Genomic DNA, 16,759 nt, shown 5'->3' on the forward strand with positions numbered 1-16,759 from the left:
GTGAATGTGCTTGTGACAACTTACATGTAGTATGAGCAGCGTGTCGGTGTCAAGATTATTGTTTTTCAACATGTTCCGTCGAAAAAAGTTCTATTAGATAATGTATTATACAGAGTACTATTCTAATTGAATTACGATGTAGGCAAGTTGTAATAGACATTTTTTCTTCATAAAATTAACAGTAAAATCAGATCGTATTTCTTGCAAAAAACACCATATAATTACGCTAGCGGACATTTTCAGTCTTCAACATTGCAGTTTTAGTCTCAATATATGATTTCTGACTTCTCACTGCCTCCGGATCTTGTCCTTCATTTGGTTATCTTCAAGGTTACTCATCCCGTCAATATCATTATTAGCCCCATTGCTAAAAGCACCTGAATTTTGCGGGTACAGAGAGATATAAATAACTTTATCCTTGTTCCTAGCGAAAAAAAAAGTAGTATCCTGACTTTTGTAAGGTGCGGTCTCTACACTCGGTCTCTACAGCACTTTGAGCTCAAAAATCAGCACACATTAGGAGTATTAAACTATGCTAGTAGAATTACAGTGCAGGCAAGTTGTACAAAACCATCTTTGTTAGAAGTAGTAGAGTAAAACCAGAGGCACATCAAGACTATTACAAGTTTACAACACTCCTCCCTCAGCCTCCAGCCCTCCAGTTCCATCCCACATTACTTTATACTCCGTATTATTTTCAAGAATAATCATATACAAGTAATTAGCGACATCATCACAACCTCATTGCTCAACCGTGCCCAGATATTGTGGAGCATTCCTTAATAAAAAAAAATGTCGAACCATCTATTTGTAAGATGCAAAAATAGGTCAATATCGGCAATTATTTTGAGACACTGCAGTACAACAAAATTTAAAATTTATATACCTCTCTTGAGCACCAAAAGGAAGAGTCAAGTAGCCCAAATGAAGCGGAAGATATGTCTGCTGGCAGCAGCATTGATTGCTCCATTACTTTCCTTAATTAGCAACTCTTCCTGAGCATGAACATCATCATCCTTCCAAAAACACAGTTAAGGTAGTGAGCTAACCTCTACTCACTCTACTCAATTAAACTACGAACACAACCATCATCCTGAAGTCTACTCTACTTCAATTACACAACAAACATGCCTTCGCTAATATATCATGTGTGCCTTTACCCCCAATGCCTCAATGGCTCCTGCAACTGGAGGATAGGAGGGCCAAATGTACGCGATCTTACTTGTGTCAAAATGCTGAAAAGATGTTTTCAGATGACCCTTACGAAAAATCCGGCTGTAAATACACACTTTGCTACTTCACAATACAAGTATGGTTTAGCTAGTAGTTATTGTTCCATCCAATTCTAAAGCTGAAAAATAATGAGTCGTTGGCCCATTGGAAATGGGAGGAAAGAAACATCATGCTCCATTTGCTCAAATTCAGCTTTAGTTGTCCTAATAATCTCCAGCTGCCGATTCCATGTCAACTACTCAAAAGTCTAAACTTCTAATGTAGATGGTATTATTGCACAAATTCTCGGTCATCATGATAGAATAACATGCTATCTGTTTGATATCGAAGAAACAGGTTCATAAATATAACCAGGGCAATAAGGATCATATCTAGAGATTTACCAAAGATGCATATGCTAAAGCCAGAGAGTAAATCGTCGGATAACAATCCAAGACAGCAACAGCAACTTCCTCAGTAACTTGAGGAACCTGTATTGAACCAAATAAATTAATTTACTGGAATGAAATCCGAGACATGTTATGATTATTAATCTGGCAGACTACCTGCATGAGTTGGGTGGCAAAGAGATCACTAACAGTCATCTTATCAACTTCATTACACTTCTTTATGAATTGGTTGTACTCGAGGCAATGAACAGCGGCATGACAATTAGCTAAAGATGAATCCAGCTGATATTGGTCAGCGATTGCCAGTGTGAGAAAACCATAACGATGAAGAGTGTCACTTAAGCCACTTGTTCTTTGTACGTCAAACCCATCCAAGATCTCCGTAGTAAAACAGCTGAAATGCCAGAAGGAAAAGAAAAGTATTAGACAAGTTCAGAATCCTACTCCCTCCGCACATAAGTTTTCACCCCATTTCTCTAATATATGTGAGGAGTATTTTATTAAAATGGGGTGAAATAGGTGTGTGGAGGAAGTAATATTTTTAGGTAAAATCAAAATCACCCTTTGATGGTAAAATGAAGAATTACTCCCACCAAATGGCACCGGTCAATGGTGTAATCAAACAAGTTGGTCTTTAAAAATTCTATCAGAATCGTTAGATCAGTTGCCTATTTTTTTCTTTAATCACAAGTTCATAGCATTCCCCTCTTCTAACTAAGACATGGAGTAATCAAATGTCTTCCTGGACAATATGCTACTCGGTGACTAAGATGGAGGAGTTTCCCCTCCAACATAATATATCTCCAAGCATCAGCTCATCCAGCTTAGACTACGTCCAGCCTATCCTCACCGCACTAGATTGAGGACAACTCTAAGGAAATAACCATTTTGATGGAGATTTGTATTGTAATATAACTAAGTAAATACAAATTAAGATAGTGTAAACATGAGCTTGTAACTGAGCATTCGGAGGAAGGCGAGACACTACAAGGTGTCATCCACAGCACGATATTAAATATCAGCAGTTACGAAAAGGACTTTTCAACTTTCCACAACAATATTTTCCGATATATAAAGGGTTCCAAAAAAGCAGCAAATATTTGGCCGACGTGGCCAACATTTAAACGATAATTATAGCCGATACAACTTATATGAGAGACAGAAAACAAGTTGTGATGAACCGCAACGTCTGATGCGCCAGTTATTTTGTACCATGACTCACAAATAGGAAGCTTTGAGGGAAGAAAGACACTTAGGAAGAATGATATATAAATATGTTATAGGGTATGAAAAACATTTCAAAGTGAAAATTCTTACGCGGTTTTTATGCTGTCAGCTCCTTCACAAGCATTTGCATCACCTTCTACCACATAAATGATCTTTTTAATTCCAGTTCTCTGAAAGGATCATTGCAGTCTAATCAGACTAAGACACCATAAGCCAGTTAGCTAGTTACATAAACAAAAGAGCAGCTGACCATGAACAGCGCTCAAACCAAAGGTAGCAGTTCGTATTTGAGAAAGCACTAATGAGGTTTACATGGCATTTGAGTTCAATAACAAGGATCTATTTACTTCAAATGAATTTGCAAGTTTATTTGACTGCAAAATGAAAATCAACAATCTTGGAATAGAACTAGACGCTATCAAAAGATTCCTTAAGAGATCTTATGATTGTGATAACAATAAAAACTTCACTGACTTAGCTCTAAAGTCGTTTTCATACCATGGAACGGAATGCACATATAAATTCTCAACAGTTTACAAAGGTTACAGCAAAAAAAAAAATGGATCACTGAACAATAGTTCAAAAACTCTTAAAAGTTGGGTGATCACCACGTTTTGGTAGAAATCAATTACTGTATTATACTCCCTCCTATTCATTTTAACCTTCCCCCTTTCCTTTTTCATCTATTCATATAACTCTCCCCCTTTCCTTATTTAGTAAAGTTTTATACTTATTTTAATCACCTTACCCCACAACAATACCCCACAATACTCATACTTTATCTTATTTTAATCACCTTACCCCACAACAATACTTATTTTAATCATCTTACCCCACAATAATACCTTCCCTCTCTCCAATTACCTTACACCACCACAATACTTTACAATAAAATAATCCTACCCTTAATTTGCGTGCCCTTTTGAAAGGGGAAGGTTAAAATGAATAGGAGGGAGTATGATTATATCAAATCTCATACCCACTCCCCTCCTTGGGTATGAGAAACCCATACCTCATGGGTTTGAGGTATGGGTATGAAACTCCCAAATTTGCCAAACAAACACTTGGTATGGGTTTGGCTCATTCCAAACCAATACCTCGTACCTTTTGTGTTTGAACCAAACACCCCTTAAAAGGTTTTGTAATGAACCTAGGGAAAAGAATCTTACGTACACTTTGGAACAGTCACAATTACTCAATCCCATTCAACAAAATTATTAACGTTTCATTGAAATACTCCTCACAAGAGAATAAAAACGTAAAGAACTTGTTGAACGAGAGAGAGTCCTACAAAAACAAAAACAAAAACAAAAAAAAAGGGACATTTCAAAACTATTGTTATGAACATTTCAAATCAATGAAAGGTACATTCTAAAATTGTTCTTACCGAATGTAGTGTTCTTACCGAAACTTAACCCCCTATATAAATATTTGTAATAAGCTGATGATTTAATAAAGCCTAATTGGCCACACAAAAATATCTAAATAGACTAATGTTGTTAATGTACCTAATTAGATTATGCCATCAATCAATGGGTTACAAACTATGGTTAATTTTGTCTTAATTAATGCTCAGATTTTCAGCAAAATAAAATGCAAACCTAATCATTACAGTAAGTAGTAATGTTAAATTTCATGTAAAGCTTGTACAGAAGTTAATATATCTTGCTTAAAAATATTTATTATTATTTTTTTTGGTTACAAGAAGCGGGAAAAAGCCCAGAAAATGAAACTAAAAAACAAAAATATTTATTATTAAGACAACATATGGTTGAAACTATTATGTAGGTTACCAAAGTGGGAAATCGCTCAAAACATAGGGCTTGAGAGTGAAATTAGTGAAAACTTAAGGCAACAAAGTGAAATTAGCCCAAACCCTAAGGTCACCAAAGTGGTAATAATCCTTCTTCACAACCATATTCAATGACGACAATGTAAAGCATGCTCATGTTTTCCCCAATAACCCAGCAAAAGACACGGTATACAAAGGGTGTGTTTGGATAGCATTTGAGAAGGGAAATAAAAGGGAGGGGAATAGGGGATGGAAAGAAGGGGAAGAAAATTGAGCAAAAAGAGTTTTCAATTTATCATATGTTAAACGAATTTTGATTGGTCTTCGAGGGGAAAATGCATACCTCCATTTCCCTCAAAGGCTATTTGCTAACCAAACCACAGAAATTGTATCCCTTCCTCTAACTCCCTCCATTGAAACAATCCCAAAGACCCAAAGAGTAATTAACAGAATGCAACTTTCAAATTCGCGAAGGGAAAAATTGGATGGAGAAACATCATGATCCCAGAAAAAAGTACGGAGTAAGTCCATAAAAACTATGTCTGCTCTTCATGATGTTAAAGAAGGTATGAAAGCACGTCATGGCAATTACGTAGTCATGAAATCTAGTTAAAACTTGTTTAAAGCACAAAGGAACAATACCAGGAGCCTCAATTTCTGATCCCTGTAGCGGTTATCTCTTATTGAACTACGCAGGTCATCCACATTTTTTCTCTCGACAATGAAATCAAGGACGTATTCAGTATGAAGCTGTTTGTGACGTGCAATCCATATTCCATCTCCAACTGGTAAGCGTCTCACCTGGTGACAAGTCTTAAGTCATGAAAGCCCCTCAAATGCACTACAACATCTTCATATGTTGGCATATTGCACATTTTTGTAACAGTTAACAAACTAAAGAGCAACTACGATGACGGCACACAACAAATTCACATAAAGATTGTTCCGCAATCCAACTAGACACTCCCATTTATTTTTCAATTGCACAAACAGAAAAGAGTGGCAGGACTATTATCGCCTGAAAGGTGTTTGTTGGTACTGGATGAAAATATGCAAAGCCCAGGATATATTTGCAAAGTCATTTCACAATGGAATATGGCTTTGTGAGTAAGGAATTAAGCATTATTCGGTGGCTGATTGGCATAAGTGGCCACAGAGGATTTAGTCATGTAACACGTTTAGTCGTTTACCAAGATGATTAGTAAGAATACGCGCTTAATATTTAATATATTCAATATCGCGTTCCTATGCAAAATATTGATCAATTGCTCATACATGACAATAAGTGACTAGATTTATAAGGTCAACATTGAGTAATAAGGTAAAACTATGCTTTAAAACAAAGCATGTGTGACCTAAAACTAAAATAAAGATTAAGAATCATTATATATTTACAACAAAGATTAAAAGAAAATAAAGATTTGTAAGAAGGCATTTAGCTGACTGTATTTTGACCCTAATCCGACCCAAACCTCGTATAAACCCGACCCGTACAAACCCGTATTTTCCAAACCCGGAATACACGCGACCCGTATTTTACCCGAAACCGAACTGATCGAACCCTAACCCACCCGACCCAACCGTAACCCGCCCAAGTCTCGGGCCATAAATAACCGCCACAATATTTCTCTTAGAGGGGTTCAAACATGAGACCCCTTAGGATTTTCACCGAAGTTCTAGCCACTGGCTCTATCCTTTCGGGCTAACCTTTCTATTTATCAATATTGATTTAATTGATTCTTAGTTCAGAAAGGAAAAGAAACACTAGCCATGTATACATCCTGGATTATCCTTCATAAGAAGACGAAATGAGGGGGGGGGGGGGGGGGGTTAGCTCCACTATATCCAACCAGAGCACATTTAACATTTAAAAAGTAAGAATAAGAAAGTGTCGTTTCATACTCAATTTGACTTCATTTTGTGTCAATTTTTATAGCCAGAATAAGGGAGATGAACAAGGAATGGTAGGGTACCAATAGTGAGCAATAGCAGGATGCATTAAGTGACCTGTATTTCAATTTTAAATTCTCTGCCAATCTTCTGTATGATGTTTCTCGAGTTCGGCCTGAAACACAAAAGGATTATCGATGAAAGGGAAATAAAAAAAAAAGTAAGAGTACTCACGTACTAAAGATTAAACAACAGATATATAATAACTACGGAGTACTCTGATTCTCCAAAAACTTCCTGTATAAAATTTTGGACACACGATAAGTAAAATTTGGGTAACTCTCTCCTATTTCAGCTTGAAGGAAGAGTGAATGAATCAGATCGGAAGCTTTACAAGAATCAGAGTGTAAGAAAAGGAAATATCATACTACAGCATAACCCATTGAAATAACAGACTGATACTTTTAGCATAAAGAATCGAGCAAGCCAAATGACTGCTCGCAATAAGTATCCCATCATTCACTAGTTAACCATAGAAGAAACTATCACATTGAAAGGCACGGAACCTAAAAGAATGTGTGAGTGTGTGACATAGATACAAACAAATCCAGTTTGACACAAGTGTATGAAAGAGGAGAGCTATACATGCCACACTGATGAGTATGCACAATGTATCATACTTGACCAGAGTGGGAGTGAGCTTCTTTTGCTGTTCTGGGTTACATGAAATCACATTTATAATTTTGAGATTGTAGCTAACCTGACAAAGTGTTCACGATCATCCAATACCAAGATAACTTTATATGCTTCCTCAAATTTTTCCAGAGTTTTAAGTGGCGGCATTTTTAAAATGTTTTGACTGGCTCCAAAACCAGATTGAAAGGTGTTGCGCATCTGATTTTCCTGTGACATCCACATAATAGATAAGCTCATGAAGTTAAAAAAATTAGACGTAATATGGTAAATTTTTATCAGCACAAGACACTACGTACATGGCCTACCAGTCTTTAAACTACACAGCTCAACAACGGATAAAAATGAAAGAGTATAACAAGAGTACAAGACAAAGAATAAGTCTAATCACCGAATCAAATCAATGAGTGTACAAGTGAACACTAACCCAGAAGCGACCAATCACATGGTGAAATTAGTCTACCTCAACGAAGCAATTAGAGCCCGTAGCAACAAAACGCAATGTGCAAGACAAAGGCATCAAAAAGGTAAAGCGAAGTGTTTTGGCTAACATGTTTTTGTAAATAAATTTGTATTTTCAAAATCAATTTTTTGCAAATAAATTTGTAGTTTCAAATCAAGTTTTGTTCAACAATACCTTCTAAGAATTTAAAACGTGGCTAACATGTAAAAAGGGATAATGTGGCAAAAAAAAGGGCATAATGAAAGAAGTGGAAAGAAAACATAGATCTCGCTAACTACACCGTATCTACAAGACACAGCGAGGCATTTTGGACTACTGCCTCGGTGAGCTTAAACTTGTGCGCACCCTCGGCCGCACTTTATTGCTTTTACGTTAAAGATAAAAACTTTAATATATTTATTAGCTTTAGAAAATATTCAAAGAAATACATGATGACATCTAAAGCTGATAGGAACAGCTTCGATGCTGTGAAGCCTGCACTACAAAAACTTTGTAATGGTTTTAAAACTATTGCGGCGCCTTATTAGGCGGCATCAGATGCATTTAAGAGGCAACGACCAAAATAACACTGACGACTGAAATCATATTGAAATCTTCGAATAGGAACCAGGAAGCATGGATTGCTTACACTTCTCAAGGAAACAGCACTCGCTTCTGAATTGGTGAAGGAATTGGTACAACAGTCACCAATTTTATCCAGTTCATGAGTAACATTTTGTTGACCTGCCAGGACAGAAGCTGGGTCAAAACCAAATATTTATGCGGAAATATAAATTGTATCCGCTTTTTCACTAAAGAAAAAGGTAGCGTAACAGTATTCACCGCAACTGCAAAAACCCAGAATCATAATTAGTTGAACTTGGTCAAATGCCCCGCTCAAAAATGTGAAACAATTTTTTGATGTATGGAAAACATAGTGATACTCTGTAAATGACAATCTGTTTTCTGAACTTTTCAGCTTAGAAACTCTATAGTCCTAGATCCATAATCACTTAACTGATCAATAAAGTTACCTTCAGTAAACCTATTATTAAGTGAAGCATCACCAGAACTGCTTCCTACCATTGCTCGTGGCACAGGCTGAACACCATAGACTTCATCTTCTCGCAGCCGGCATAAAACTGTGAGCCAAAGCGTAGACATATCTTGGTTTGGTGAAGACACAGAAACTTCAGTCCAGGCATGTAGAACTTGTTTTCTCGAATACCCCAATCGGGTGAACTACAAGTAGCATTACAGGAGAATGATGACATGAACTCTTTAACTGGCACCAAAACATTGCAATTTATGTTTGGGGGACTATTCGGTCACAAAGAACCAAGATTTGAGTAAATGAATTGAAAACAATTGACCAGAGTCTATATGGAGAAAACCACACCTTCTCCTCACCCAAATCATAAAAACAGTTCTGATGGTCTAAGAGTATTGAAAACCAAGCAAGATTTACTCAATGTGGAAACTAACAATTCAGATCCTTGGTCTATAAATCTTAAAAATCAAAGGTACAGAGTATAGCACTTAAATTCCAAAACAAGGCACATAAAGACTTAAAGATCATGTGCTTGCATATGATACAGATACAAATAATGACTAAGCAATAGAAACAAATTCATATTAGATAGAAGATGCCAGCGACACTTCATTTTATGTCCTACCAACATCAGGCTCAGAAAATGAGAACCGCCAAAGCAGCGTCCAAAATAGTAAAATTACTAAAATATACCGTCAGTGTATCCTTTTCAATGGTTTGATTAGTTTACTACATAAGCAAGCAGCATATGCATCAATGATCAACCTTATATTCGTTACTGAGTTTATAATGAATAGGGCAATCTTTTTCTGCAAGAGACTCTTTTCCATTTACTCAAAGATGCCAGAGGGATACCGAAGATGTCTTAGTCTAGTGATTAAGACGGAGGTATCCTGGACAATAGGTCTCAGGTTCAATTCCCCCTCCCCCTATTGTAATGCGACTAAGTGCGCGCTTCGTTGAACCCAAAAAAAAAAAAAAAAAAGATGCCAGAGGGATAGTGCTTCAAACACTTTTAAAATGTAGCTTCAGTCAGATAAAAGAAGCATGTGCCTAAAAGCCTTAAGAGTGACCACGAATAACATACTTTAGTGGTCATGATTTTAGACTGAATGCATCCAAGTCCCATGCTACAGGGCCAAATACCCATTTTCGCCATTCCCCAACTCAGCCAAAACTTTTCTCTCTTCAACCACCTGATTTAAGAATATATTCGTGGTCTGCTCTTCCTTTAACACCACCACCTACCTTGAAAATTGAGCACCACAAGGGTACATTCCTCCCTCCAAAATCGAACCCTCCAGATTTTTCTCAAACCAATTTTGATTCTCAACTGTCGCCTACTTGTGCATTGAGAGCAATATCAATTGCTAATATCTGACCACTAGGAACCCATCTCACCACCTCCTCCACATCCCATGAATCTTGAGTAATAGATATGTTAAACCATGGCGTGCTTAGTGCAATGGGCCCATAGGCCCTCAAAAGAGCAACAGATTCATACCTATCACAAGTTAATATTGAGGATCTTGCTGCTCTTCCTACAATTCCATAACATCAGCGATTACTCCTTAGTCCTTACCAATGACAGTACCAACCATTCCTACAATTTCCATTTATTGAGTACCAAAGCTTTATAGCCTCAAGGAGCTATTTATCTTGCTTTTTCTACAGCCCACTTAGTTTCTTGCAAATATACATCATGTATGCAAAATAATATAATTACAGAAAGAAGCATGAGTTACAGATGTGAAGGAAAAAAACAGAATTAGAATTAGTAGAGAAAAATGCCTTTTCAAAATACTCTGCAGATATAGAGTTCTTTGTGTTCTGATCAACAGTGGTCGATGTCAACCTCTGGGGAGAATTAGCTGAGACAATTGTTAGATTCTCAGTAAGCTCTTTTTCTGAATCTGAACATCCATTTTTGCTGACTGAACTTTGTCCGGAATCAATCATGCCGGATCTGGACAAACACTCAACTGCTACTCGACGACCTTCATCGGAAAGCTTGTACCTTCACAATTTGGAAATATAAATGTGATCAACAAACTACGATTTGGATTTGGAGTAGTATATAACCAATACAAGGATCTTTTGCAATTTTGCACAAAAAAGAATATCTACAATTCTATGAGAAAAATGAGTTCAGGTTCCAAATTAACACATAAATGATAAATGCATAATGCTCAATATGATGGCTAACGCAGATACAAATAAAGAATAACCTTCACCCATTCCTCTCTCTTCACAAATAAATAAAAAATCATATATCATAAACATATTGTCAATAGTTCTGCCAAACAGCACAGCATTTTATTACTTCTCGAAATTTGTAGTGGGACTAATCGCCAACTGTTGAAAATTGATCATATGATTACAGATTCGAGATCCTTATTTATTTAGGCAAAAATGATAACAAATTCATATATCCATCAGTATGTAAGTAGGTCTCTCATACTGGAGACCTCAAAAAAAGTCTCACTCGCTTTATCTGTCATCTCTAGTCATTTCATTGTTGACTATGTTATTTCATTGTCTATCAAGCCCTAGTCCCCAATAAAAGAAGCTCTGCCCAACCTATACAAGGTTCTCCTCGCTTTATCTCAGCCAGATGTTTGACTGTTTAGACTAGCTTCATCAAATAAAAAGATCCTGCACAAACTTGAATCAAATTAATCAAATGGCATAGTCGAAGTCCAGAATGTCTACGCCGGTTACAGGATGGTGGTTTCTCACCCGGGTCGAGATCTGAGGCCGGTGCGGCAACCCATTGATCCACAGAGTCAGAAGTGAATTATGGTAACTCAGTGCTCTATACGGGGGAAAATGGGAAATGAATGCAGAATTCTGTTTGTATGTACCATGCTGTGAACCCTGTTCAGAATCTTCAGATTACAATTACCACCATTAGGCCAAGAGCAATGGTAGAAATTCCATACCACCTTTTTTTGTTTTACTGCCACATCATCACACATGAACTTATTTCTCCCCAATGGTAAAAGTTTCTTATGGATAAAACTGGTTCTCTACTTTAGAAACTGATTTCATATAAGAAACTACTTATTTTGTAAATCAATGAGTACAGAGTTCCGTGTATGAATGAAACTCCCTACTTTTGCACCATTGCTATTGCCTTAGCAATCTTGCATTTATAGCTCTTTGACTGCACAATGTACAGCTGACAAGCACAGTAGTTCATACTTGACAAGTAAATGACACTGAAAGTAAAGCTTGAAATTACTAGGTGCAGAGTAAGGGACGAGAATAGGTACAAATCCTCTTTTGTAAACACAAGAACACGACCAACCAAATGAAGATGTGAGATTCTTAGTATACCATAAACATTCGCATTCCTAATACTTGAAAAAGACCAACCAAATGATCTTCAGTAATTAGTTTTAAATCCAATCATTCTTCCACAATTAGATATACCACTACTTTCATAATTTCATTTATTGCTCATTCCATCCCTTTCTCTTGTTTTATATTGACACTATATATAACATTATAACCATTTAGTCTTACTATCACCATGATTTCCTTTTTTTTTTCCTTTTTTTACCACTTTTTTCATTGTTTTACCTCACATTGACCGTACTAAACTGTTTCATGTTAGCTGAACCAAGCAATTTTGGGGCAAAATGTTTGTTGGTGTACTCCTGCATACTAAATTTACTTTCAACTCGATAGCATCCTTCAATAACTAAAAACACCACTTAACACCCTTGGACTATCCTAGAAAGCTCATCCACGGCCACAATAAAATAAACAAACAACGGCTCAAAGCTAGCCACTTTTATGAGCTATCAGATGGAGCCATTTATTTTTGTAAATTTCAATCCAATTCCCAAAAAAAAATGTTTTGAGATGTTCTCATTATTCTATGTAATGTAACAATCAGAAAATACAAGATTATAAACACAACAACGAGAATCCGCCAAAAAAACAAGGATAAGCAAACTATCAGAAAGTCATGGTTTTATAAGGACTGGTAACATACTTGAGATAAAGAAAGGCTCTGTACAAGACTGTAAGTAGAAAATGAATCTACGCCAGGAGAAGAAGAATAGAGTCGTACTTAGCTGGACAACTTGACTTATCCACCAGGCCCTTATCAACTAACTTTCCCATGGCACTCCACCCACTATACCACTCCTTAGCAGAACTTCCTATGTGCCCTGGTGGCCCTGGTTTACCTTTGCCCCTTTCAGGCCTAAACAGAAGAAAAAAAAACAATAGTAACACACTAACATTTGAATGGAGCCATTTCACAAGCTTCCATACTTTGCATACACAGGAATGCATTAGTATAGGAAGTTGAAAGCAGATGACAACGACAATATACGCTACAGAAGAGGTAAACATAGAAACGGTTAAACAGATCAGCATACCCAATTGGGGCCCGTGATAGCCCACTTGCTTCGGCTTCATCTATCAGCTCCTGCTTACGCATATGTTCAATTCCATTTTTTTCTCCCCTTGTGAAGGAACAAACACCAGTAGTAAGTCCTCCCCAGAATAAAATCACCAAAACGATTTTTTTAAGTAAACTATATACATAATATATTACTCCGTAAATTCTAAAGTAAATATGCATCAACAAAAAAAGCGCTATCTAGAAACATAAGTCGAACCTCTATACAAGTGAAAAAAAATTGACAATACCTGTATAAGGCAATCAATAATGCATAAGCAGCAGAATTTTTCTGCGGTAAATAGGCTCTGCTACCTCGAGTTTTTTTACCTAAAATCAATCAAACTTACCATTACAAACCTGTACAATATTGACTTCAGAGCAACACCGTCCTTATATGAGTCTTAACCAACTTTTAAAAAACATATATACCAATGCGAAAATACCTTTTACTGGTGAACTATCTATTTCAGAAGTATCTTTCTTGAAAAATTCTTGCATCTCTTTTAACATCCATCTTCCAACACCTCTGCCAAATTTTTGAATCATATCAGTACCCATTAGGATAAAAAAGAAACGAAGCAGTGGTTCAACTTTGCATGCAGACTGGTGAAGTTTGAGGTCAGATCCACATTATAACTTTAGACTTTGTAAATCAAGCCCAATACTCTACGATGGACGATAATATAGATTATAGAAAAGTGAATTAATTAGTTAATCCCTACTGTGAAGAATAAAAGTCTAACAATCAACAACATAAAAATAAATAATCACAATGTAGTTGTTTATTACATTATGTGTTAAAAATTCCTCTTCATTCCTAGTATTCAATAATCACTGGAGTCCTAAGAACGGCAAACAAAGACTTATTCCTATACTATCAAATATCAACAGCTTCTCCCTGATGGAAAGTAATAGATGTGCACATCCATGGCATCAAGCGTATCAAAGTTTGATATAAATTCAAAAGACAAGAAGAAACTGTGTTTTCCAATGGAGCAACACATTTTCTATTATTTGCGTTAGTCATATGTGGAGGCACATACCTCTACGCATTTTACATCAAGATTAAAGGGTCAACTCCTGATAACCCATCTGACGGTAATTTGATAGTAGGGAAAAACTGTGCAATCCCAATGGTATCTAACAATGGCTATGGAGAAGTATTGTTAGCGGTACTATAGTTATATATGGAGTAGTTGCCGAAGACATTGTTGAGGTTTAAAAGTATAAAAACAGTGAGCAGCTGAGCATTAAGGAATATTGATAGACTCAAAATACCACCAAATGTCAGCAATCCGCATTGGCTTAGAATGCAAATCAGCAACTAACAACTTAACAAGTACGGAATCAAAACTTATGATAAAAGATACTCCCTTATATAACATTTCCTAATAATCAGTCCTCACATCGCAGAATGTACCATACAGTAAATAGCTATTGCAATTGAAACGACATGGAAACCCCAATTCATATTCCTACTCGTATGTTCCCCCAAATATTGGGGTAAGGGGGTCGTATACTAGTATGTACGCAGGAAAGAAACACATCGACTTTAAATAGCCATTTTTGCTTTATTAGCCAGTTGAATTGAAGACAATTGAACAAAAAAAAGAGAAGAAAAAGGAGTGAGTAACTAACTTGATGGCTAAAAAGTCTTTAGGAGAAGCAATGGGAGATTTATGGCGGCAAACATTGGTAAAAGCTTTCTTGACATTGGATTCCAAATTAGGCGAACATTTTTGGCCATTTTTCTCCGATAAATCTTTCCACCATTTCTTCATGTACTCCACCAATGCATCATTTTCGGGACAAACTGCTCTCTGCTCGCTCGCCATTAACTTTCACTATTAGGGTTTTCTTGAAACACGCGCCACTCCCTCTCCTTCTCTGTCTTTCAAATTTTCTGCGTCTCTTTCATGTACTGGGAAAATTTTGTAACTTACACTAGCCCACTCTTAAAAATGTGGGTGATGATGATTAGGGATGTTAGTGGGGCGGGTTTTGGCGGGTCTCGCCCTACACCCGCCCTACTTAGGGCAAGTGCGGGTAATGATATGATGGGTCATGGGGTGGGGATGGGTTTCTAAAGTGTCATTCGTCGTAGGTCGGGGGACGGGTGTGGGTATCACATGAGACCCGCCCCATACCCACCCCGCCCCACCTCGTATGTCCTTGCTCCGCTTATACCCGTCTTATTCATAAATCTAGACAAATCTATATATATATATATCCATCTATCTATATTAATAAAGGAAGCTTTTTTCGAGCGATTACAGAGAGTCCAACTCTTACGAACTACCTAAAATTATTTAAATTTTAATTAAGATATAATTTAATACATCATCTTCTTAATGTATTATTAGTATCATACGTTCCATATGAAATTGATTACAAATACGTATTTGAGTTGTTTACAAACTAAAATTCTATCATGAGATTAACAACCGTAAGCAAACACAACCTCCATGTGCCTATATAAATCTTCATGCCTCATCGTTTATCAAAACATATAAATAGTTGTATGTTTTTGGTTCTTTTTCTTCTTAATTATATTTTCGTTCTCTAATTAAGTACCATCTGGTTTTGTTTGTAGATACAGAGGACTAATACTATGTGAATTCATGCATGATTCTACTTTGAAAACTCGCATACAATAGTAGACTTGAAAACTAACGAATTCAGATAATCATATCTAGGTTGGTGATTATTAGTTGCGAGAACGATCTCAGAGGTGCGTTTTTTATAGATATATGGGAGAACTACGTGACAATTTTTGTCACTTGAACATCTAATAACATGATGATCCTGTTATGTTATTTCATTTATGTTTAGTGGTATAAACTGGTATTTTTAAACATAGCGTTAATAATATCAATTAACTGATGATTTTTTAAATTCGACCTCATATTTGTTTTGTCAGGCTTAATTTTGTGGTGGCCTTAATAAGACTGTGGACTTCATTTTCTTTTCCTTAAAAGTCTCTTTCATAGTAATTAATTCCAAAATATGTAATAATTAATTCCAAAATATGTTATGAAGTTGGGTAACTAGCTTCTTGCCGTTGGTGGATTTGGAATTCTATAATGTTTCAATTTTAAACTTTTTATTACTTGGTGTTGGTGGTACATGTGGGGAGAGTCTCCATTGAAAACCTTTTTACGGAGTATAAGTTTAGAAGACTCGTGATGATCCTACTTAGTTTTTTACTATTAAATCTGCATGTGTGGAGAAGCGAGACTTTTACCGTCCGGCATAAACCAACTTGAGATTTTTACATTAAAAGTTGGGGTTTTGAACGATATTAGAAAAATCTAACTTTTACAAAACAGTACACTTAAAATTAAATAAGACTTCTTTATCTATAAGATAACGTTTTATAGTGCATGTAATTTTGTAGTAAGATAAGAATTATTACCGATTGATCTTACTAGCTATCTTATTATTTTATTTGCCCTAATTATTTATTTGTCTTTATATTCTCTGTGAGAGATGTTTTAATTAAAGGCCAAAAAATAATTGAGACAGAGATAAGCTAGCTTACATCGGAATTATTAGCTACGATCAGGACTTTTATCACACTCCACTCCAATGAATAATGAGAATACTATATACTCCCTATCCT

The 16,759-nt window shown here is 36.2% G+C and overlaps 1 protein-coding gene across 1 annotated transcript; it reads right to left on the reverse strand.

Moving 5' to 3' along the window:
- Positions 1 to 78: 78 nt before the first annotated feature.
- LOC141611790 (crossover junction endonuclease MUS81) lies at positions 79 to 15,133 on the reverse strand. Its single transcript, XM_074430422.1, has 16 exons — positions 14,776 to 15,133; positions 13,581 to 13,663; positions 13,386 to 13,464; positions 13,112 to 13,198; positions 12,799 to 12,933; positions 10,509 to 10,734; positions 8,701 to 8,908; positions 8,316 to 8,410; positions 7,292 to 7,434; positions 6,649 to 6,706; positions 5,284 to 5,442; positions 2,940 to 3,019; positions 1,779 to 2,016; positions 1,617 to 1,703; positions 887 to 1,016; positions 79 to 377 (listed from the first exon to the last, which is right to left on the reverse strand). The coding sequence occupies exons 1-15, from the start codon at positions 14,970 to 14,972 to the stop codon at positions 912 to 914; spliced, it is 1,980 nt and encodes a 659-aa protein (XP_074286523.1). The 5' UTR covers positions 14,973 to 15,133; the 3' UTR covers positions 79 to 377; positions 887 to 911.
- Between the last annotated feature and the right edge of the window lie 1,626 nt (positions 15,134 to 16,759).

Source organism: Silene latifolia, chromosome 11 (assembly GCF_048544455.1).
Source record: "Silene latifolia isolate original U9 population chromosome 11, ASM4854445v1, whole genome shotgun sequence".
NCBI classification, from domain to species: Eukaryota; Viridiplantae; Streptophyta; class Magnoliopsida; order Caryophyllales; family Caryophyllaceae; genus Silene; species Silene latifolia.